Source organism: Eucalyptus grandis, chromosome 11 (assembly GCF_016545825.1).
Source record: "Eucalyptus grandis isolate ANBG69807.140 chromosome 11, ASM1654582v1, whole genome shotgun sequence".
Classification (NCBI taxonomy): domain Eukaryota; kingdom Viridiplantae; phylum Streptophyta; class Magnoliopsida; order Myrtales; family Myrtaceae; genus Eucalyptus; species Eucalyptus grandis.
In genome coordinates this window covers 40,562,952-40,585,554 of record NC_052622.1, presented here as the reverse complement: position 1 = coordinate 40,585,554, position 22,603 = coordinate 40,562,952, and the positions used below count along the sequence as shown (strand labels likewise).

General features: G+C 38.2%; 2 protein-coding genes across 6 annotated transcripts; one reads left to right on the top strand and one right to left on the bottom strand.

Moving 5' to 3' along the window:
- Positions 1 to 339: 339 nt before the first annotated feature.
- LOC104426433 (ultraviolet-B receptor UVR8) lies at positions 340 to 6,876 on the top strand. Its single transcript, XM_010039496.3, has 11 exons — positions 340 to 567; positions 1,828 to 1,901; positions 1,991 to 2,075; positions 2,467 to 2,589; positions 2,683 to 2,919; positions 3,075 to 3,314; positions 3,727 to 3,770; positions 4,033 to 4,215; positions 5,031 to 5,130; positions 6,335 to 6,378; positions 6,477 to 6,876. The coding sequence occupies exons 1-11, from the start codon at positions 402 to 404 to the stop codon at positions 6,615 to 6,617; spliced, it is 1,437 nt and encodes a 478-aa protein (XP_010037798.2). The 5' UTR covers positions 340 to 401; the 3' UTR covers positions 6,618 to 6,876.
- Positions 6,877 to 14,544: 7,668 nt separating this feature from the next.
- LOC104426432 (transcription factor LHW) lies at positions 14,545 to 20,314 on the bottom strand. 5 transcript variants are annotated; one of them, XM_010039492.3, is made up of 12 exons: positions 20,156 to 20,314; positions 19,774 to 19,987; positions 19,312 to 19,665; positions 18,533 to 18,733; positions 18,247 to 18,340; positions 18,102 to 18,143; positions 17,880 to 17,939; positions 16,626 to 17,786; positions 16,427 to 16,528; positions 15,534 to 15,701; positions 14,942 to 15,067; positions 14,545 to 14,840 (listed from the first exon to the last, which is right to left on the bottom strand). In XM_010039492.3, the coding sequence occupies exons 3-12, from the start codon at positions 19,407 to 19,409 to the stop codon at positions 14,751 to 14,753; spliced, it is 2,142 nt and encodes a 713-aa protein (XP_010037794.2). In that variant the 5' UTR covers positions 19,410 to 19,665; positions 19,774 to 19,987; positions 20,156 to 20,314; the 3' UTR covers positions 14,545 to 14,750. The 5 variants fall into 5 exon arrangements, with proteins under 5 accessions (XP_010037794.2, XP_039161344.1, XP_010037793.2 ...); XM_039305410.1 differs by having other exon boundaries at positions 19,774 to 19,892; positions 20,156 to 20,302; XM_010039491.3 differs by having other exon boundaries at positions 19,312 to 19,987.
- Between the last annotated feature and the right edge of the window lie 2,289 nt (positions 20,315 to 22,603).

Here is a 22,603-nt window from a genome sequence, read left to right as displayed (position 1 = left end):
ACCACGTGGCACCTTCCAAACCGAGGAAAAACAAAAAAACAAAAAACGAGCTTTCCCCTTCCTCTTCCAGAAACATCCGCCCAGGGAGATCCGTGGGGCCCACGAGGACGGGGAACAATCCCCACTCGCGGCCCAGATCGCGCCACGTGTGCTCCCGACGACGTGGCGTCCGACGTGGCACCCTCTACATCCCTGGAAATGATACGTCTCCCCTCTCCCCATCTTTCCCTCAGCAAGAACTCTCCTTTCTGCCATCTCTCTCTCTCTCTATCGGAGTCCACTCAGATTGGAGATCGGAGAGGTTGGCCGGCCGATTTCCGGTTGCTTCCTGTTGCCTCGGGTCGCCGGCGTTTCGATGGCAACGAACGGCGCGGAGGGAGAGAGGGGAGGACCGGGTGAAGATGGAGGAGGAGAGGAGGCGGAATGTGGTGTACATGTGCGGTTATCTCCCCGGAGCCTCGCCGGAGAAGTCGCCGATGCTCTCTCCGACGCCGGCGCGGGACCCCGGCGGAGACTCGTGGAAGGACGTCTTCGGCGGCGGCTGCGGGTTCGCCATGGCGGTCTCAGGTGAGGAGAGCTCGTTCATCGCTTCCTCAAAAGGGCTTGATTGATGCTCTTCGAGTCATCTTGTGTGACCGTTGCTGATCAATTTGTGCTTTCGAAAATATTGATTCTCGTCCGTTTGTAGTGAGTGTTGATTGCTGAAAATTTCTTCGTTCCACTTTTTTACTTGATCTGTGATTTGTTGGCGCAACACTATTTGATTGAATAAGTAGAGCTCTTGTTTAATGCTAGGGCTCATAGCTTATATTAGTCGAATTCATATTTCTAGCATCAAAGTCTAGGGCGGAGTTCGAATCAGCAATTGATACTCTCTTGTGTAGAAGCCGGAAGGAAATAATGAGAGCAACCACTAGCTGGAGCAGCAAATATCCAAAACTGTCATTGGGTTCATGAATTCGTTTTCCCAAAAAAAAAAAAAAAAAAAAAAAAAAAGTGGACCAATTTGGATAAGCAGCATTACTGGAATGGAAGAAAAATTAACAAGAATCATTGGATATCATGAGTTTAAGATTCACTGAACCAACATGGTCAAGGGTTGAGCAATTGGACTGTTGTACCTGGGAATCGGACTGGACTGCCTTGAAAACTGGTCCAGTTCTAGGTTCTCATTGAGAACCGGACTGGTTCCGAGTGAGAAACCACTCGAGAACTGGACCAATAGGATCAAATTTGGAACCGGTTTCATAAAGGCTTCAAACCCCAGCTTTTCTCTTGGTATCTTTTTCTCTCTTTTTTTCTCTTTGTACTCTGCAACCTCACTTAGGCACTTTTCGACTCTCTCTCTCTCTCTCTCTCTCATTCAAGCCTTGTAACCCTCGCTTGTTCCTGACTTGCCTTCGCTTGCTTGCCCTTGTCTATCTCTTACTTTGAACCGCTTTGTTGCCCATATTATTTTGCTATAAAAAATGAAACAAGAAATATGAACAACAGAAAAATAGGTTTTCGGGTAGACCATGGAACCGGACTAGAAAAATAGGGTAGGTTCTAAGGTTGGTACAAGGGCAAAGAAGGTAGGTTTCAGTTTCCAAAACTGGGAACCAGTCCTAACAGGATAGGTTCTAGGCACTTAGAACTTATCACCCTTAATGGTCACAGCTAAGTTGGACTTTTGAGTCTATCATACATTTGCTTTAACTAATATTGGATTGGAACTGGCTGTTGTAAACCCCTTCTCATGTCCCCTCTCTCTCTCTCTCTCTCTCTCTCTCTCACATACATGTTGATATTGCTAATCTATTTTATTTGAAAAAAATGAGGGATCAGATTCTGGAAAGCTAATTACTTGGGGTTCAGCAGATGATGAAGGTCAAAGCTACATGACATCAGGAAAGCATGGGGTAAATAATATCTATTCTCTAGCTCACAAGATTTCTATTTCTGCCTTGATTTGGTATTGATTCGCATCTTCTTGATTGCAATTGTTAAGGATACTCCAGAGCCTTTTCCTCTCCCTACTCAAGCGTCGGTTTTGAAGGCTGCTGCTGGTTGGGCTCATTGTGTTACAGTAACAGGTACCACCCTTCCTGCTGCTCCTCTTTTGTATGCATGTTGAGCAATTCTGTGGTTATGTTATGTTGTATGAGCTTATATCAATCTTCCCTCCATTATTCATAGGGTATGCAAATTGCCTGTTAGTGAATTTTCTTTATGTGGAAACGCTGTGTATGCTAGTAACTGCGGTTTTGAAATGATGTGTTAAAATTTCATTAGTCATTGAGACAACAATGAACAGTGATCTAATTATTAATGTCATTTAGCCCCTTCAGTTATCTGCCACAGTTTGCAGTGCACACAATAGAGAAAGACATGATCTGAATGAAATCACATGAGAATTACTTGAGCTCTTTTGGTTATCTATTGACTCATAACTATTTCCTCTTCACATGACGTTTTATATTGCAGAGCCAGGTGAAACATACACTTGGGGTTGGAAAGAGTGTGTTCCTTCTGGCAAACTCATCTCAGATCTGGCTTTTGTAGGAAGCTTCCAAAAGGAAGTTCTCACAAGACAAAGTGCTTTATTGAGTGAGCAAGGTGGTTTTATGGAATAGTAGATAATCATAGATCCGTTGGAATTATGGGCTTCTATTTTAATTAGAATTTTACTTTTTTCCATAGTGAGCCCTAGATCTCAAGCCTCAAGCCCAAATAGTGGGACGGTCAGTCAACTTAATGACAGAAAGGTTGTTGAAGAAACTGTGAAGCGAAGAAAAGTATTATCAGCTAAACAAGAAAATGAGAGTGTAACACCAGGGGAGGAAACATTCACACCATCACCTTGTCTTGTCATCTTGGGACCTGGAGTGAGAATTAGCACCGTTGCTGCTGGTGGGCGCCACTCTTTAGCCTTGTCAGGTAAACCCTCTTCAAATGTGCCAGCTTTTTTTCCTGTCATTCTTTCTTCTTAGTTAACCCATCTAGTTTTGTAGGTTATTTGAAGTATGAAGCTATGGAAGATTTTTGATGTAAAGCAAGACACCTGATTCATCATATTTTTACCGGAGTTTCAGATGTGGGACAGGTCTGGGGTTGGGGCTATGGAGGTGAAGGACAGCTAGGTTTGGGTTCCAAGATAAAAATGGTGTCTTCTCCTCATCTAATACCTTGCATTCAGACACCCAATCCGGGTAAAGATGGCGCTCTGACCAGTAGCCAAGGAAGCATCAGTTCAGGAATACAGACTTCAAAAGCGCCTGGAAATTATGTGAAAGGAATTGCTTGTGGAGGTCGACATAGTGCGGTAATTACAGGTCTGCTCGCTTGTAGTTGTTGACAGTGGTCTCTATATCCATTCGGTTGTTTAGAACTGAAGAGCATAATATAATAGATACACCTTTATAGGGACCGACATGATTTGCTCATCTAAGCCCCCTTGAGTGCTTGTTTTAATGATTATCTTATGGAGCAGTGACAAGATGGTAGGAATTGAGGGACATCTAGCAACCAAGAATAACATATTAATTGACTTAAATGATTACATGCATCTGCAATTCTTTGGATTGATGTACCTCATCGACATTTTTGTTGTCTACTATATATAATTACCAACGTCGGCATGGGTGTGTTCGATAGTAATATAATTGTGCTTTAAATTACTGGCTTTATTCGGATTAGCAAATTATTTTAAAATATGCTTCTGTCTTCATTTTTGTTTGTTTGTAGATGCTGGAGCATTGCTAACTTTTGGATGGGGGCTCTATGGGCAGGTGAGCTACCATGGCTTCTTGTAATGTTACACAAAATCATGCTGGCCCTTCCTTATATGGTTCCTAATGCTATATAGGCAGAAGATATTCTTGAGATGAAGATTTACCAAGGTTTAACAAAACAAAGTGAGTTAAATAGCTTATGGGAGGAGATAGGCACACTGTTATTGAATTCTTCCTTTTGCTCCTCTCTCTATCTCTATAGGACTGCAGGATGTCTTGTATCTTCTCTGATTGATTAAGTTCTGCTTTTGTGATTCAGTGTGGACAAGGGAGTACAAATGATCAACTCAGACCAACTTGTGTATCTTCTTTACTGGGAACTGCTATTGGGGGAATTGCTGCTGGTCTCTGGCATACAATCTGTGTTTCTACGGAAGGTCGAGTATATTCCTTTGGTGGGAACCAGTTTGGACAATTAGGGACTGGTGGAGAAAGTGCAGAGGTATATCCTCGCTATCCGCTGCTTTCCCAACTCTTTCAAATCCATCTGCCAGCAAACACATTTTATATTGGCCAAAATATATTTTAAAAATCCTGAGCTTTGTACCTTTTGTCTAAAAATACTGTCAACTTTGAAAATTATTCAGTGGACGCCCAAATTTAACTTTTGAATTGATTATAGCTTTTGCTATGTTGGCTGTCAAGAGCACTGCTAAATGCATGACATGGTAGCTGACATAGCAACTTTTAGCAATTAGCCACCATAGCAATTATTATGATCTTATTATTTTCTTTATAATGCAAATTGGCCCTTCGGCCATTGCATCAGCAGTTCGGTGATGTTCTTGACTAAACAATTGGAGGGCGCATTTATTTTAAAAAATTGTTTGGGTTTTTTTTGTGATATATATATATATATATATATATATATATATATATATATATATATATATATATATATATAAATATATATATATATATATAAATTAGAAAGTTTGAGTTACTTAGGATATTTGGGCTTGTGTATGCAAGAATTTAGAATTATGATGCATGTACCAGGCCTAACTTATCTTGTGCAAGATTGCATCTATGATGGAGTAATGAATTGTTTAGTGTCATCTAACACCATTTGTATATCAATTTGCTTCACTAGATGACCTTTATTTCTTCTGCATAATCTCTTTAATGCTCCTCGATGAGGATGGTGTGTCCACTTATGAGATACCAGTAGATTTCTGCTGTAGTCTCTTTTGATCTGTCTTCCATGGGTTCCTTATTGTCTTGTGATGCTATTGACTTGAATACTTTCTTTGACAGATGATTCAGACTCTGCCCCGACTTTTGGAATGTCCAGATTGGAAGGGTAAGCAAGTGATGATGGTATCTTCTGGAGCCCGTCATAATGCAGTACTGACAGGTATGCACAAACAAATAATGGATTCTGCATTTTCACCTTATTTCTTGATGTGTCAAATGATTGATTCTTTCTGTATCCTGGATTTCCTAATTTGATATGTTTTTGCCGTCCACGCCCGATTTATCCTGACTTGAGCCATTAGCTTTTTTTAATTTGTTTACATGTGTCTCCTTCCTTCAATGTTTGGGAAGTAATTGGGAGATTGATCTCTCAAAAGAGAGTTTTTCCTGTAAGATAACAACACTTCCATGCAAATGGGGTTATTTGAGGGATGTTATTATCACTCGTATTCTCTTGTGGGCACTTTTCCACCTTTGGCGGTTCACTGCCTTTCTTTGCTTGTGTCAATTAATATATGTGATTGAGGGGTTTATCTTGTCTTTAAGTCTTGCCCTAGAGAAGTGCTGCTCTCTGTAGTTACAATCAGTAATGCTGAGCCCTATCAAATTATGTCACCAGAGGAAGTGCCTTGAATGAGTGGCATGCTAATTCATTTAGAGATGCTTGGCCTTTAACTCGCCTAACAAGCAGGAGGTGTACCCAGTATATTTTTCCCTTGAGACAATTATATAACAGCATGTTAAGTATGGAGGCTGATATAACTGTTGTTCAGCCAGCCAATTTATCGCTTGTTATGTCAACCAAAGAAGCAGCACGTGGATGGTGCATGTTACCATTTCTGTTCTTTGACCCCATCTTTTTCCTTCTTGTCGCTTTCCTCCATTTCATGAACCTTTCTGTTCATTTAGGAAATTAGAAAGGCTGTATTCCCAAAAGCCACCCTCAACAGCTGATCAAGTTGGTTCAGTAGACGGAATCAACCATTGAAGCTACTTATCTTTAAAAAAAGAAGTGTCCTTTTTTGTGCTAGAATGAAAAGGACAAAAAAGGAGCAGGCTTGGGGGTCGAGAGACGTTGTTGCTTCTAGCAAAGGTTGTCATGTGGGTTTTTAATGGTTGCTTTAACCTTCTATTGTGAGTTAGTAACAAGCTTCCTGCTTCATTTGAACTTAGTTCGTGTTTTGATCCTGTTCTTTGTCACTTGGTAAGCAAAGCTTTGTATCCTTCGTTTCTAACACAATTTTTACTCGTAGATTGTCAACATAATCTGCACCTCTTGCAAATGATCTTCTTTTTAATTTTTATTTGAGGATGAGTTTTTCATTCGTGTGTTATTGCTGCTGTCTCTTACGGTTCTCTTCAAGAGGATGGACAAGTTTTTAGCTGGGGATGGAACAAGTACGGACAGGTGGGGGTGAAATGAATACTTTACTAAGATCCAAAAATTGACGACTGACCAGTATTGATCTGTCTATTCATGCTTTTGTTAATATATCGTGCAGCTAGGTCTTGGAGATTCAATTGATCGCAATATCCCTTCCCACGTACCAATCGATGGCTGTCTCCCAAGAAATGTTGCGTGTGGGTGGTGGCACACATTGTTGCTGGCTGAAGTTTCCGTGTAGATCTCTGACATGTCACTTGTGAGGGCCAGGCATAACAGTTTTGTTAGGATAGGGGTTTCCATTGAATTGGTCCATGTGGCATGTGGATGTATATTGTGTTTTCTTAGGTAAATCTACCTAACAAAGAGCATATATCAGGAGCTACTTTGACAAGGATTAGGAAGAAATTGCAGTTCTTTGTACATAACATGCAAATTCTCATTGATTTCTAGTTTCATCTATGTACATTTCAATACTTCTACTGAGAGTATTTGGCTGATTGGAGTACTTTTGTCTTTTTCTGTATTATTATTTTATCCGACAGTAACGAGGGTGATATTGTAATTTTGGTTTTGGGGTCACGTCGACCTACCAAGTATCCAATTCAATTTTTGCCTCTCAACATAATATCATAGCCAAATCTGAACTAAAACCATACCATAACCCCAATCTCTTGTAGTCCGCCCCCCCCCCCCCCTCCCCCTCTCTCGGTAGTTCATTCTCACCTTCTCCTAAGAGTATTTGGCTGATTGGAGTACTTTTGTCTTTTTTGTATTATTATTTTATTTGACAGAACGAGGGTGATATTGTAATTTTGGTTTTGGGGTCACGTCAACCTACCAAGTATCCAATTCAATTTTTGCCTCTCAACATAATATCATAGCTAAATTTGAACTGAAACCATACCATAACCCCAATCTCTTGTAGTTCGCCCCCACCCCTACCTCCCCCTCTCTCGGTAGTTCATTCTCACCTTCTCCCAAGAGTATTTGGTTGATTGGAGTACTTTTGTCTTTTTCTGTATTATTATTTTATCCGACAGTAATGAGGGTGATATTGTAATTTTGTTTTTGGGGTCACGTCGACCTACCAAGTATCCAATTCAATTTTTTGCCTCTCAACATAATATCATAGCCAAATCTGAACTGAAATCATACCATAACCCCAATCTCTTGTAGTCCACCCCCACCCCCTCCCCCTCTCCCCTCTCTCGATAGTTCATTCTCACCTTCTCCTAAGAGTATTTGGCTGATTGGAGTACTTTTGTCTTTTTTTGTATTATTATTTTATCTGACAGTAACGAGGGTGATATTGTAATTTTGGTTTTGGGGTCACGTCAACCTACCAAGTATCTAATTCAATTTTTGCCTCTCAACATAATATCATAGCTAAATTTGAACTGAAATCATACCATAACCCCAATCTCTTGTAGTTTGCTCCCCCACCCCTACCTCCCCCTCTCTCGATAGTTCATTATCACCTTCTCCCAAGAGTATTTGGTTGATTGGAGTACTTTTGTCTTTTTTTGTATTATTATTTTATTTGACAGTAACAAGGGTGATATTGTAATTTTGGTTTTGGGGTCACGTCAACTTACCAAGTATCCAATTCAATTTTTGCCTCTCAACATAATATCATAGCCAGATTTGAATTGAAACCATACCATAACCCCAATCTCCTGCAGTCCGCCCCCCCTCTCTTGGTAGTTCATTCTCACCTTCTCCTGAGAGTATTTGGCTAATGGGAGTACTTTTGTCTTTTTTTGTATTATTATTTTATTTGACAAGAATAAGGGTGATATTGTAATTTTGGTTTTGGGGTCACGTCAACTTACCAAGTATCCAATTCAATTTTTGCCTCTCAACATAATATCATAGCCAGATTTGAATTGAAACCATACCATAACCCCAATCTCTTGCAGTCCCCCCCCCTCTTGGTAGTTCATTCTCACCTTCTCCTGAGAGTATTTGGCTAATGGGAGTACTTTTGTCTTTTTTTGTATTATTATTTTATCTGACAGTAACGATGGTGATATTGTAATTTTGGTTTTGGGGTCACGTCGACCTACCAAGTATCCAATTCAATTTTTGCCTCTCAACATAATATCATAGCCAAATCTGAACTGAAACCATACCATAACCCCAATCTCTTGCAATCCGCCCCCCCCACCCCCTCCCCCTCTCTCGGTAGTTCATTCTCACCTTCTCCTTTGCTATCTTTAACAATGTAGGACAGTATTAATGAGGTGATTTGAGGTGATTCTCTAAATCAGGTATATGCCATAAATCTCACATTTATAAGATAAGTTAGAGTTTTATTGCAGTTTATGATAGGTAATTCAACCTTTGTTGCAATTCTTTGGATCTTTTTGTGTGAGATTGTTTTTGGCCTTGCCATCGGTCTAGAATTATCTCGTGTGTGAAGACCATAATACTGCAATTTTTTTTTTTTTGGGTAAAGGATAAGAGATATATTGACTTTTAAACTAAGAAGCTATATTGTTGTACAGTAAGGGTTCGCGGCACCAAAAAACTTACACTCATGATGACAGAACAAGTCAAGACGAGTGGAAGGGTTTCGAGAGCGAGAAACAACAAATAGCAAAAGAACAAAAACAAAGCAGCCAAACAGCAGCAAAGAGACAACCAAAAACATTGGCCAACAACAGAAGAGGGGAGAGGCAAGCAACCATCAAAACAGTAGCAGCTACACAACAAACAAGTCACGGACTAAAAGCAAACTAGGGGGACGACAACACCACATTTGAGGGTCACATGATAGCAGCTTTGAAGGAGCAAGATAGTCGGAACCCGCCCCAATAGTGCCTCTGACGAACTAGAAGCAACTCCTTCATCGAAGAACCATAACCACACCAGCAAGGAGAACCTTCGAGGAAAAGGAGGGTTGGGATAACCTCCTACTATGTCTGAAGAAACCACGACCTAGCTTGTAGCATCTGCTAAAGGAGACACCATAAACACCATCCTGAAGAGGCGAACAAGATTAATAAAAAAAATTGTGGACCAGAATATTCCTTTTTTTTTCCTTTCTTTTTTCTAGATTCTTTGGGAAAAATTGGAATTATTGTTTTTTTTAAGGTTTTCAAAACCCTGAAAAAAATCAAAATTTCGCCTTCTCTTGATATGATTTAACTAATTTTTGGAGTACGACTTTAGCCTACTAAGAGGACTTCGATCCAATTTTTTGGCCTTATCTAGCAAGTTTTGGTGGATCGGTTGCTCATTTCATGCTTTTCGAGTTGGATTTAACTATGCTTTCTACACCTACAAGATATGGTTGTAACGATTCTATCCAACTTGCTACGATCTCTATGAAGCTTGAGGGCACAAATTTTATGATATGGTGTCTATTTGCATTCTTGTAGGCTATGTGCTTACTAAACATATCAGTAGCAATTTTGTGAAGCCATATACATTAGGTAATGCTCAAGGGAAATGGATCTCAAATTATTCTTTGATAATGTCTTTTATGCATAATTTGATGCAGCTGTAGATTGCAAAAGGATATTTGCCTTTTGATATTGTGGCACAAATTTGATCGTTGTAAGGGATACTTATGGTCAATTTGATAATAATGCACAGGTGTATGAACTTTGAAAAAAGGGTTCATGGCACCACTTAGAATGAGATAATTGTATCTCAATGTTATGCTAAGCTTCAAAGCTTATGGCAAGTTAAATAACACCGGCATTGATACACGACAACATGCCGACACGTCGTTTATCAAAAATAAAAAATTCCGACGTATTGGGACATATTGTATATTGAATGTATAATTTTATATGTACATAATAAATTATCATTTTAATTTATTGAAATTCACATATAAATAAATAATAATAAAAAGCCTAGAATGAATTTATACTAAAAACATTTATTCACCTTTTATTAATATTATTCATTGTTTCAATTTGACAAATTCAACTTCATTCCAATAATTTTTAGAGAAAAAAATAGGCAATTCACATTCTAAACTCACGTGCTAGATGTGTTGAAAGAGAATAGAAAAAACTTGGGGGTGAATTATTTATTATGGGAGCGAGAGTCAGAAAAGAATAGAAGATTGGATTTTTTTTTCTTTCCTTATTTATTATTGGTTTTTATTTTTCACATATATATATAGTTTGACCTTTCATTTATTGAAAAGTTTTAAAATTGACTTCATGTGCCGGAAACTCATATGTTGGAGTTCCAAGTTGGAGAGTGCGGGAAAGTTGACCAAATGTCAGATTTTCCAACACGTGTTGACTAAGTGTTGGAAAGTGTTGAACATGTGTTGGAGTGTCCGATTCGACACGAAAGCTCCTGAAGAGTGTTGGTGCTTTCTAAGTGGCAAGAGCTAAATCTTTATGCCGATTATCACCCAATTAATGGTGTGAATATTGCTATATCCAAGAGGCGTGCGCACAAAATTAGAATTTATGATTTCTTGACAGGATGGAATGTTGAATATGATCATATATGTGTTCAAGTCCTTAGTCGGTCTCTATTTTTTACTATGGAACAATCCTATGCACTAGTTCACTCTGAAAGCCGTAGGACAACAATGCTCCATTTGTCTATTGTAGATCCAACTACTCTACAAACAAGTGTTGGCACTATTGCCAAATCTAATTCATGCACTTGATCTGACAATACCTTTAAAGAAGTTTTGAAGTGTAAGCATTGTCATAGGCCGTAACATACTAAGGTTACCTACTGGAAGTTACATGGAAAACTTGCAAATTTTGAGGCAAAAATGGCATAAAGAAAGGCAAAAAATAACACAAACCATATTGAAACTGTTATTGCTGCACCTATTACCGATATCGATTTATCCCAAAAGGAACCTTAAGAATTTCCACATCTATTGAAAGCTTCTATTGCTGCCACCTCCTTTAATGGTTGTAAATTCGCATTTTTCCTTCTACTTCAAGCCTAACCACTTCGGGTATCTTCTTTTTTTGGGGGGGAGGGGTATACTGCATCATTTGTTTCCAACCAATGGATCATCAATACAAGGGTTACATATCACATGACAGATTCTTCCAATCATCTTCATATATACACCCCTACTTCCGGCATAGACAAAGTTTGTGTAGCTAATGGAACCCTCCCTTCCATTATTGGAAAATGATCTATCAATTATTTCCCTACTTTTCCCTTGTCTTCCATTTTACTTATCATATCATTCTCTATTAATCTCCTTTGTGTTAGTAGTCTAACTTGAGAATTAAATTGTAAAGTACATTTTTTTTTCCTTTCTTTTTGTGTTCTTCGAGATCTATTAACGAAGAAGAAGATTTAATATGATAGATTATATGATAGTCTTTCTCTCCTCAAGGGTAGTGGGGTTTCTATTTAGACCTTGTCTTATATGCCTCATCAAGTTAATTCGACAATGACGGGTCTCCTCTACAATACTGCATATTAGGTCATCCTCCTTTAGGCACTTTAGAAAAAGTTTTCCTAGTCTTGTTTCAGCTTGTAATAAGGAAGTGTTTTATTATGAAGCCTGTATTTTGGCTAAACTAACTCGATCAACATATTCATCCTTAAATAATAAAAGTCACTTCCCTTTTAATGTGATTCAATTGATGTGTGAGGTCCTTCCCGTGGTACTTCTATTTCCGGTCATCGATGGTCTGTCACTTTTATCGATTGTCATTCTAGTACAACTTGAGTTTATTGTTGAAACATAAAAGTGACATTTTTCGCTATTTTCAAATCTTTCGTAAAATGGTTCAAACTTAGTTCAATGCTACTATAAAAATTCTTCACAGTGACAATGGCACTGAGTACAATGAGAGTTAGTTTTAACTGTATATCTTTGATTATGACATTATTCATCAAACCAGTTGTGTTGATACCCAAGCACAAAATGGTGTTGCTAAAAGAAAGAACCGACATTGTTTAGAGATCACTTGGTCTCTTGTGTTTGCCCATCATGTCCTAACTCAGTATTGAAGTAATGATGAATGCCTACTAGAATTCTTAATTCCCGTACACCTTTTAATGTTTTACAAGGATCATAAACTTTTATTCTTCCACTTAAAATTATTGGTTGTAATTGTTATGCTCATAACACCATCTCTAAGAGTAAGTTGGAACCATGTGGTTTCCGCTGCATTTTTCTTGGGTATTCAGCTACTTAAAAAAGTTATAGGTGTTATCATCCTCAATGTAGGCACACCATTTTATCTATGAATGTGATTTTTCATGAGTCTAATTTATATTATTCTACTCCACTTCTTCGAGGGGAGTGTTTTAGTGTAGAGGTATTGCATATTCTAAATGTTTTTGAGAATATTATTTACCGTCCTTTAATAGTTTCTGATGGTTTTCCTCCTCCTAAAGAAAAGAATAATGCAACACAAGAAGAGCATAATATAATACCTAAGGAGTAGATAATCGAACAACTACTTCAGGAGGAGACATTGAAGATGTATCATTGTAAGGATCCCACCACCAACACTCAAGCTAAAACCACTTATACATTGTTTATTTAGTCATCATATGCGAAATCAGATTCTACTACTCCTTTTCATGAGGTTTCTTTTTCCCGATCTTCCTATTGCACTTCAAAAGGATACCAAAACTTGTACTCAATACCCTGTTTCCCATGTTATATCATATGACTCTTTGTCTAGTTTTTATCATATGTTTGTGTCTTCTTTATCTTTTATCTCTATTCCATAGAATTGGCAGGAATTTTTTGCATATGAGAAGTGGAAGGTAGCAATGGTGGAGGAGATGCATGCTTTGAAGAAAAATGGCACTTGGGATCTTAATTTTCTTCCTAAGAAATAACCGATAGGATGTTAGTGGTTGTTTGTAGTCAAATAAAAAATGGATGGTACTGTAAATATATATGAAGCACGATTGGTGGCAAAGGAATTTACTAGGATTTATGGGATTGACTATTAAGAAAATTTTGCTCCTATTACCAAGTTGAATACTGTTTGAATTCTACTTTCGCGTGTTGTTATCTAGGGATAGGATCTTCAATAGTTGGATGTGAAGAATGCATTTTTTTGTGGAGAGTTAGAATAAGAGGTGTATATGTAGATTCCTCTAGATTTTTCTTGTGGCAAAACTTCAGGTAAAGTATGTAAGTTGAAATGTGCACTTTATGGTTCAAAACAGTCACCTCAAGCTTGGTTTGATAAGTTTCAAAAAGCAATGATTTTTATTGGGCATAAACAAAATAATGCTGATGATACTTTATTTGTGAAGAGATTAGCTGCTAAAATCACTATTTTCGTTGTCTATGTAGACAAATTGTTATTATAGGGAATGATAATGATGAGATCAACCGGTTGAAAATGTTTCTTGGACAAGAGTTCGAGATAAAGGATTTTTGAAAGCTCCGATACTTTGTTGGGATTGAAGTTACCAAATCTTCAAAAGATATCTTTGTATCCCAAGGGAAGTATGTCCTTGATCTTTCGACAGAAGTTGAGTTATCGGGATTTCGTCCCTCTGATACACCTATTGAGGCCAATATTCATCTTCGAGAAAAGGATGGTGATCCAGTGGATAATGGTCATTATTAGTGGTTAGTGAACAAGTTGATTTATTTGTCCCATACCTAACTTGATATTGCTTTTGACTGAGCCTGGTGAGTCAATTATGCATGATCCATACTCTACTCATATACTATCATTCTTCAGTTCCTTTAGTGGTTGAAGTTTGCTCTTGGGAAAAGGACTCTTGTCTCATCATGATAGCTTGAAAGTTTAAACCTATATAGATATTGATTAGGCTAGATCCCTTGATCAAAGGTCTATTTTTTGGTATTGTCCTTTCTTAGGGGGAAATTTTGTAACTTGGAGCAATAAAATGCAAAATGTGATTTCTCAGTCTAGTGCTGGAGTAGAGTTTTGTGCGATAGAACGGGGAGTTTGTGAGTCGTTATGGCTTAAAAGATTACTTGAAGATCTTGATGTATTTGTACATATTTGTATGATGCTATATTGTGATAATAAGGCTATTAGGAGTATTGCTCACAGCCAGTATAACATGATTGTACGAAACATTTAGAGATTCACTGGCACTTTATCAAGGAAAGTTGGAGAGTGGCTTATGTGATATCAATGCTCCAACTTGAGGGGAGTTTAAGAGCATTTGGTTGATGGGGTTATATTTGTCTATTTCCTTTAATTATTTTATGTATGGTGGCAATAAGGGTGATATTGTAATTTTGACATTTTGGCTTTGTTATAAATAAATAGCTTGGGGTTACATTGACCTAACAAAACATTCAGTTCAGTTTTTGTCTCTCAACAATTTCATCCATTTAAGTGACATACATTCACATTGAGAATGTTATGACCCTCTGGTTACAGACAATGAGTAGAAAAGTCCCGTATGTTATCGTCCATTTCGGCAGTGCATCATTTCTTGCTTGAAACTTTAGCTCTTGTGCAGTGCAGAAGTTGCATGAGTGGCCAGAAGATATCCATCTTTTGAAAGTCCTTGGAAGCCTATTGGCAAGATAAAAAATAAGGTTTAGTGGGCCTGTAGTATGGATGGCATTTCATCTTGATCTAACAGACACTTTTGCTAATAATGAACGATCGGATACCTCAACAATAAAACAGGCCCAGGTATCTTTGGAGTAATTCTCAAGTAGTCCTTTAAGAATGGTTAACTCTAGACGTGTGATCACCTGAGCAATCTCTAAGAATAGCCCTTGTTCATTGCATATCACCTGCAGATTCAGAAAGTAGCAATCGTCAAGTCAATGATCCTAGAAGTAAAAAAGGAGATACTCATATGTACTTGAGTAACTAAGACCATGTTAATATGTTCTCAAGTGACACCAAACATTAGATTGTGAGCATGGGGAGATTTTTGTTCCTCTTGACAAATCCTCTGCTTGTGAGAGCTAGAGGCTCGATATAATGGTGTTCAGACAAAATTTCAACAAATACGTTGGAAATAATCTAAGAGGGGAAAACCTTCTAATGTTTATGAACAGAGTGAGACAAGAAATTTGATTGTCGATCACCATTTTGGACAATGAACTTAGACGCTAACAAGAATTTGATCTCCATTGAAGGCACACAAATAGGACAACACAAGTGGTTCACATGAGAAGCGATAGGAAATTTTAATAATCAGAAGGTTGCATGTGAAGAAAAGTTGAAGCATAAAGTTGGAGAGATAGATCAAACCTTTATGAGCATGTGCCCTGGTTGATTAAGATCTTCAACAGCTATAGGTGCAGGGCAGGCTTGGAACTCGCATCCACTTTCAACAGTCAAGTTAGTTCTTCCATGGAAACCGCCACTAAAAGGTATATATTCCCACTTATTCTTGTTGTCTTGTAGATCGACCTTTTGCTGTTTGGGTTAACAAAGATTCAAAAGACTGTCAGACAGTGGGTCATGCAGATGTCATGATAAAGTGAATCTCATTTGGTGAGTAAGCAGTTTCACCTAAGGCTAAGCAAATATGAAATGAGATATTCCTGACGACGACAATATAGTATAGATCTGTGCTTGATCTTCTCATGTGGCTCACAGGAAAGTACTACAGCCAGGAAAGGGTTGACGAGGATGTGACCCACAAACTTAGGGATGTAAAAATAAACCAAAACAACTAGGTTAGTCCAGATCTTCATTTTTATAGTCTGTCTTGACTAGAGTAATGATGTCTAGACAAATAATACTGCAACAGTAGGACTCTTTTGAATTCTTGCAAGCTAGTTGTCTTCCCTCACATGTGTGACTTGCATTACATGTCAACATAATAAATCAGGCAAAGCTGTAAAATAACAGCAGCATATGTCTCTGTTAGTCATATGATGGTGGAAGTGGATGTTGTAAGGTCTTAATCACAACCTGAGGAGATGCTTATCATAAAAACGTAAAGTTCCAGGAATTTGATTCTGATCAAATAATGTTCCAGTTTCAGAAGCAGTACAAATTTCAAAATTTAAAGATGAATATTTGAGCTTTGAGTTTTGACCAAAAACCACCTTATGCATCAAGAGGATATCATCAGACTACAATCCCATTGGTTTATTTTGGCGTTATTTCATTAAAAACATAGTATATGGTTGTACCTCAAAGGTTTCCAATTTTGTCAGCTTCTCGGCCTGATGAGTCACCCTTCTCAGGAAGAGCATGTGCTTTATTGTCCGTTCTAGGAGGCTGTCTATGCTACACTGGAAATCGTCATCAAATGCAGAGAGAAAAGTTACATAGGGCAGTTACTTATGGGAATTGTTGGAAAGTAAAGACTGTACATGACAGAGCACTTACCTTCATGCTGCTGGGGACAAGTATGCGAAGTTCTCGGAGTCGCTCCTGGATCAACTGTCTATCTCTTGGTCTAGGCTTTTTGTTGTCACCTGTTCTGCTCCTCCTTTTGGAGCCAGATAATTGCTTCTCTCCCTTCCTGGCCAGTGCTGGAGCATGATCTTCATCCCAGCGCTCCTTTTTAATTAATGATCTTACCCTGTTCATGGAAACTGGAGAAGACGGAACACTAACCCTGTCTTTACAATGAGTAACCACAGCAAAGACATTCTCGCCTGAAGTTGTTCCTTCGAGAATATTAAGTGCCTTAGAGGAAGTATCAGATCGCCTTGACAAGACTGTTAATTTGGTATCATTTGACTCGCTAGGTGAAGGAGAATGTGAGCTGCCATTTCTATTTGGGATGACACCTTCCAACAGAAACTCAGTATCATCTCTGGAGAGGTACTCGGCTGATCTCTCAACATCATAAGAGTAATCCATTTCATGACTCAACCTGAAGTCGCTGAATGCATTTTCAAATAAGACGGATGTCTCACTCGCCCATCCCTGGAAAGATGATCCGAGTGCTTTGTGCAGCTCACAATCTGTGGGAAAGTTTAACATATTGTTCGTGGGCTTATGATCTGCATGCTCAATATCCCTGCTTTTGAGTGGCCATTCGGAAGTATCATCGATGGTGCAAGAATTCGATAATTCATGAGAAAATTCTGCGGACATTCCTAGGTTGTGAGATTTAAAGACTACTGAGTCCTCACCCATACTAGAAAACCACAAATTGTTATCATCCACTATGTCCGTGTGGTTTGCATTAAGAGGTTGACTCGGTAAGTTAGATATTTCAGGAATTCCCTTTGGCAGAACAAGAGTCTCACTATCATCAGATTGTTGGAGATTTTCTAGCTGACCTATGACTTGACAATTAGTCACACTGTCTTGATTTGCTTCGGCACCATTCTCTGGGCCTTCAGACTGCATACCACTTAAATAGATACTATCCATAAGCAAGGAACCATCCATGTTATCCAAGAAAAAAGGCATTGGCGAAGACAATGAGTGAGTCGGATTCTTGTTTGGAGTCCAAGGTGCACATCGTTCCTGTTCATATCCAATCAAACTAAACATCGCTTTGATGTGATTCACTGCCTCCTTAATTTCCGGAACCTGCAGGTTAAATTTTTGGATACATTAAAAAAAAAAAAAAAAAAAACAAATAGGCATACTTGGTTGGATATGCAAAACCACATACAAGCGCACCTTTTCACGTGAACCAAGCTGCAAAACTCCATGTGGAAGAAGAGGTAGTACTAGAATAGTCTGCATAAGCATTGAATATATCAATATTGACGTGTGATTGAAGGTAACTGTCTTAATATTGACAGAGAGATGCTGTAATAGTGCAATTACGACATTGAATTCTAGTCATCACATGGTTCGACCCAGTGGTTACTATGAACGGATCATGTTAAGAATCTGTACCTTGACACCAGCTGAAATCTGGGGCAACCATTCATCTGGAATCTGCTCAGTAGGAAGTAGATATTGTCAATTCTTATTACTGAACTCATGACCATAGTCAGCCATTCTACTAGTTTAACATTGGTCGTCTGGGAAGGATACTCACATTGAAAGGTGTCTCTGATTTGCAGTTACTGGCCAACACATCATCCAATGATACCCAGCAATGGCTCTGTGTCAAGATCACTTCACCAATAACCCTAGCAAAAATGAAATCTCAGTCAAACTACCATTTTATAATAAAAGCAAGTGATTTATCTTCGGAACATATCAAGAAATATTCTGGGCTTATATAGAGAGAGATGCATTGAACTAGCTCTGTCATAGAAGCTCAACACCTGAGGATTGGTGTTTGATGAAAAGAGTTCGAAATGTCAGGAACAGGAGCATACCCTTCTCCCAGTTTGTACTTAAGACCTGATGTTTTCGCCACAGCAAAGGTGATCTGATTTGCAGTCCTGTCTATAATGCTACCATCATCATCAAAGGATAGAGATTGATTCGCATCACTGGTGGACAGTTCAGCAGGAGAATTTCCCGTCAATGTTCTCACTTTTGAATAATCGTAGTGCCAATCTTCCCATGATAGGAACCTGAGAGAATTCAAAGCAAATTTTCATTTCTCATGAAACTAGTAGCCCACTTCTGCATCTCCTTTCTGATGATGGAAATAGCATACTATGAACATCAACTGAGTCTCCAGTCACAATATCAGTATTCATTCCCCAAAGGCAATCCCCTTGACTATCTGCTATATGTCCACTGGGATGGGAAAGGAATGCATTTGTGTGATAGTTTCAAGCCGTAGCTATATAAAAAGAACAAAAGAGGAAATTTTTACAGGTGCTGTTCTTATACTTCAATGTCCTATGTTTGACGAGAGAAATTACTGTGATCGGAGCCCATTTCCATTCATGGCTAACAGAATTATAAAGGTCTGCTTAACTGATACAGCGGATAAATGGACAATGCATCAAATACATATTCATGACCTTTATCCATGAGACTAAAAAGGGTTACTACAAATTATTTGATTGATTTGTCCAAAAACCGAATTGCCTATGCTTTATTCATTAATTAAAGCAAGAACTAGTTTGGTTTCACCAAATGCCTTTACTGCAAGGCCGAAAAAAAGCATCAGCAAATGGAAGAGAGGTCGAAGTAAACTTACATCTCATTTTCCTGTTGAAGCTTCCAGAAGATTGCATATATCCAGAAAGAACTATCGCATAGACTCTTGAGGAATTCTCTTAAAGCGATGTTCCCCATGCAGTAGTGATTTTCACGGAAACCGCAGTGTTCTTGATGGACAAAAAAAGTTATTACTTAGAGGAATGGAATCACCAAAATTACCTCCCTAACTACCTCTATATGAAATTCGTCCAGCCTGTTGTATCCTCAAACCATCTCTCCGCTTCACCGGTGGCCCCTTCGATCCGAATAGGAAACAATTCATCTTTCGAACAGCCAATTCAGAAATCAAGTGCTCGTGCCTTTAGTTGATCTTTTACTTGACTATTAGAAGCTGGGCGAAGCAATGGTGAGCTTGTTGAATTGAGTTCGGTGGAAAGAGTTGAACTCGTCCATGATTTTAAGAGATTAAATCAACTCAACTAAAAGTCCAAGTACTCACTTTGTTGGAGCTGAGATCAGGAAGCGGCAAAATCTTCCTCAAATTGATGATCCTCCTTAATAAGCAGTGACTAGATTGGCAATCTAGTGAAGAGAAGCAGCCTTGTGCTCAAATGAAGGCTGAGACAAACAGGATGGTCGTTGCTTTATAATTCTAGTATGAGCAAAACAAAAGCGGTTGACAAGCGTCGACTCGATGTCTGTCACTGCTAGGCCTAAAACAGGTACAGAACATGATCAGCTTTAAGTATGGAAGGCATTGAAAACTGTCTAGGACATCGCAGAAACAAATGAAGTCATTTTCCATTTTCCAGTTTTGAAGAAGCCGGAGAGCTGACAGAAAATCTAACAGAGATGTAACAACGGTACAGATTGCATATTACCTAAACCCACTTGATTCCTTCTATTTCATTAGCCGCCATGAAATTTTCCTTCTTGGAGAGATTGATTGCTGCTATAACTTCAATGTATCGATGAAGAGAGGCAAGAGCAGCCTTTTTTGCCGATTTATCTGTTGGTGATGCTATTATATAGTCTCCTCCCGCCACCGGTTACCTACTCAACCTCCATCATGGACATATATTTTATCAATTTAAACCATTTGGACGGTCCAATAATAGATGTTGGTTAGTATAAACCTCTTCTGTAATCGTAAGTTCAGGGTCGCAAGTTATTTTCAATCTTGAAGTTGAATGAGAAGAAATAAAACTCTCAGGGTTTCTTGATTGCGACCCTGGCTTCGCGGAAACTTCCTATGTTCATCTTCGTCGCTACTAGAGCAATTCCGATCGAACAAGAATCGATTAAATATGTAAACTGAGCTTTTAGCATTTTCCTTGTGGTGTGGATTGATTGTGAACGTAATCAAATTTTATTTATTTATTTATTTATGGAACAACCGTGTTCATGCACTCTAATCCTAATCACAAGGGTGTTTTGCCTCCGACTTATTTGTGTTAACAAATGTGCTCAATGAAAAGTACAAAAAACCTCATAGACTTATTACATTTGTATCATTTCAACCATAAACTTTTCAATTGTACTAATTGAGTCTCAAACATTTTGATGCTTTGTAATGTCATCCATCCGACCAATTTTGATTGAAAATTGTTGACATGAACGCTAGTCATTCTACGTAAAACGGCTAGTCAGCATTAATATAAACAATTTTTATAATTTTTTAAATTTTCTGAATTTTTTATTACTCCTTTTTTTTTTTTTCCTTTATTCTTCTCTTTTCCTGTCTTCTTTTTCTCCAATTGTGGGCTAGCAAGATAGTTGGCTGATCATCTCTTTTCCTTTCTTCTTTTTCTCCAATTGTGGGCTAGCAAGATAGTTGGCTGATCATCGCCGGCCATAGATGAGGGCTAGGGCCATGAACGTGGAGGCCTAAAATGATATATATAAACTCATAAAAAATATTATAAAAATTATAAAATTTGTCGGTAGTGCTGGTCATGCTACGTAAGATAGCTGACTTCCTTGTTAATGATTTTAAGTTAAAATTGGCTAGATTAAAATTGGCTAGATGGATTACACTCAATTCATACAACTGAAATGTTAATAATTGAATTAACTTATTTTTATACACTTTTCGCAATGTTTTCACTAACTACGTTCATGATGCAAACCCCAACCTTAGTTAGGTCTTCTCTTTGGGGAAACTTGAATCAAGAATTGACACGCCATTAAGGCGGGATTGGTTTACAAATCTTGTTGACTAAATCTTAGCCAGTTCGAAGTCACTGTCGATGATGATCTATAGAGTGATGGAAGCGAAATTCAACCCAACTTTTTTTTTTTTGGTAAAGGAGATTCAACCAACTTGGTCATCGGGCGATCCAAAATTTCAAAAAACGCCGCGCATAAGCAAGCACGAATGTATTTCTTGCCTAGAACGGAAATTAGCGGCCGGCGCACAGATTCAATAGGACAAAAATGATAAGTAGGTTAAATTTTCGGAGAAGAGCAGCAATTGTTGGTCGATTGCTATCAGCAGTTCTTAGTTTTTGATCCAGTTTTGTGGTCAAGGTTGATAACGCTGTCGAGCTCTTTGGACCACACGGAAGACCGGTTGTTATACTTCTCTGTCAAGGAATCGGTTCATGACTACGTAAAGTATATAATAAGTTTAGCACCTTTCCCGCTCAACCACCTCTTTACTTATATGATATATTATTTTTGTTTTTCTTTTGCTAAATCACTTCATAAATATATCATATAAAAATATTATAGTCGATATCATATTGTAACCAGGACTGCCCATCTAATGTTTCTGCCCTTCCCCTGGGGTAGGAGCTTTTATATAGTCGTTTTCCATTATGCGTATAAGATCTGTTCACAAAACCACGCATGATTAATTTAATTTATTTCTATTCTATAATAAGAACGAGTCTAATATTTAGTCCCCTAACTTGAGGAGCTTTTGTAATTTCGTCGTCAGACTTTTTTTCTTTCCCTGCAAATCCAGTCGTCTAATTACATATTAGAGAGTTTGGTTTATTTTATAGACCCCACTGGATCCAAACTCCAGGCTTTATCCCTGCTGCTAATGTTGATTGTTTCTTGTAACTCCACGCATGCTCAAATGGAGGACGTGGCTGTTTTCTAGATTCTTCTTCTTTCTTTCTTTCTTAAAGACGAGAAAATTCATAACCAGAACTCTTGAAACACCCAACTAATCTTATTCTTCGATGATGTGATTTTGTATTTTGCGCCATGTTAACCCTAGAATATCAACTTTGTGTCTTTTGTCTTTAAGTTTGATGGAAGAATATTCCTGATAAAGGTGTTCTTTCTTCTTCTTTTACTTTTGCGATTCTTTCTTGTCC

Excerpts from the sequence above, each read along its gene's own strand:
- LOC104426433 (XM_010039496.3), top strand. The coding sequence starts at position 402 with ATGGAGGAGGAGAGGAGGCGGAATGTGGTGTACATGTGCGGTTATCTC. Across the intron at positions 1,902-1,990 it reads TGACATCAGGAAAGCATGGG|GATACTCCAGAGCCTTTTCC; the intron begins GTAAATAATATC and ends GCAATTGTTAAG. Across the intron at positions 2,590-2,682 it reads AAGACAAAGTGCTTTATTGA|TGAGCCCTAGATCTCAAGCC; the intron begins GTGAGCAAGGTG and ends TTTTTTCCATAG.
- LOC104426432 (XM_010039491.3), bottom strand. The coding sequence starts at position 19,409 with ATGGGGAACATCGCTTTAAGAGAATTCCTCAAGAGTCTATGCGATAGT. Across the intron at positions 18,734-19,311 it reads CTTCAACAGGAAAATGAGAT|GTTCCTATCATGGGAAGATT; the intron begins GTAAGTTTACTT and ends GAATTCTCTCAG. Across the intron at positions 14,841-14,941 it reads GGGCCTGTTTTATTGTTGAG|GCTTCCAAGGACTTTCAAAA; the intron begins GTATCCGATCGT and ends TCTTGCCAATAG.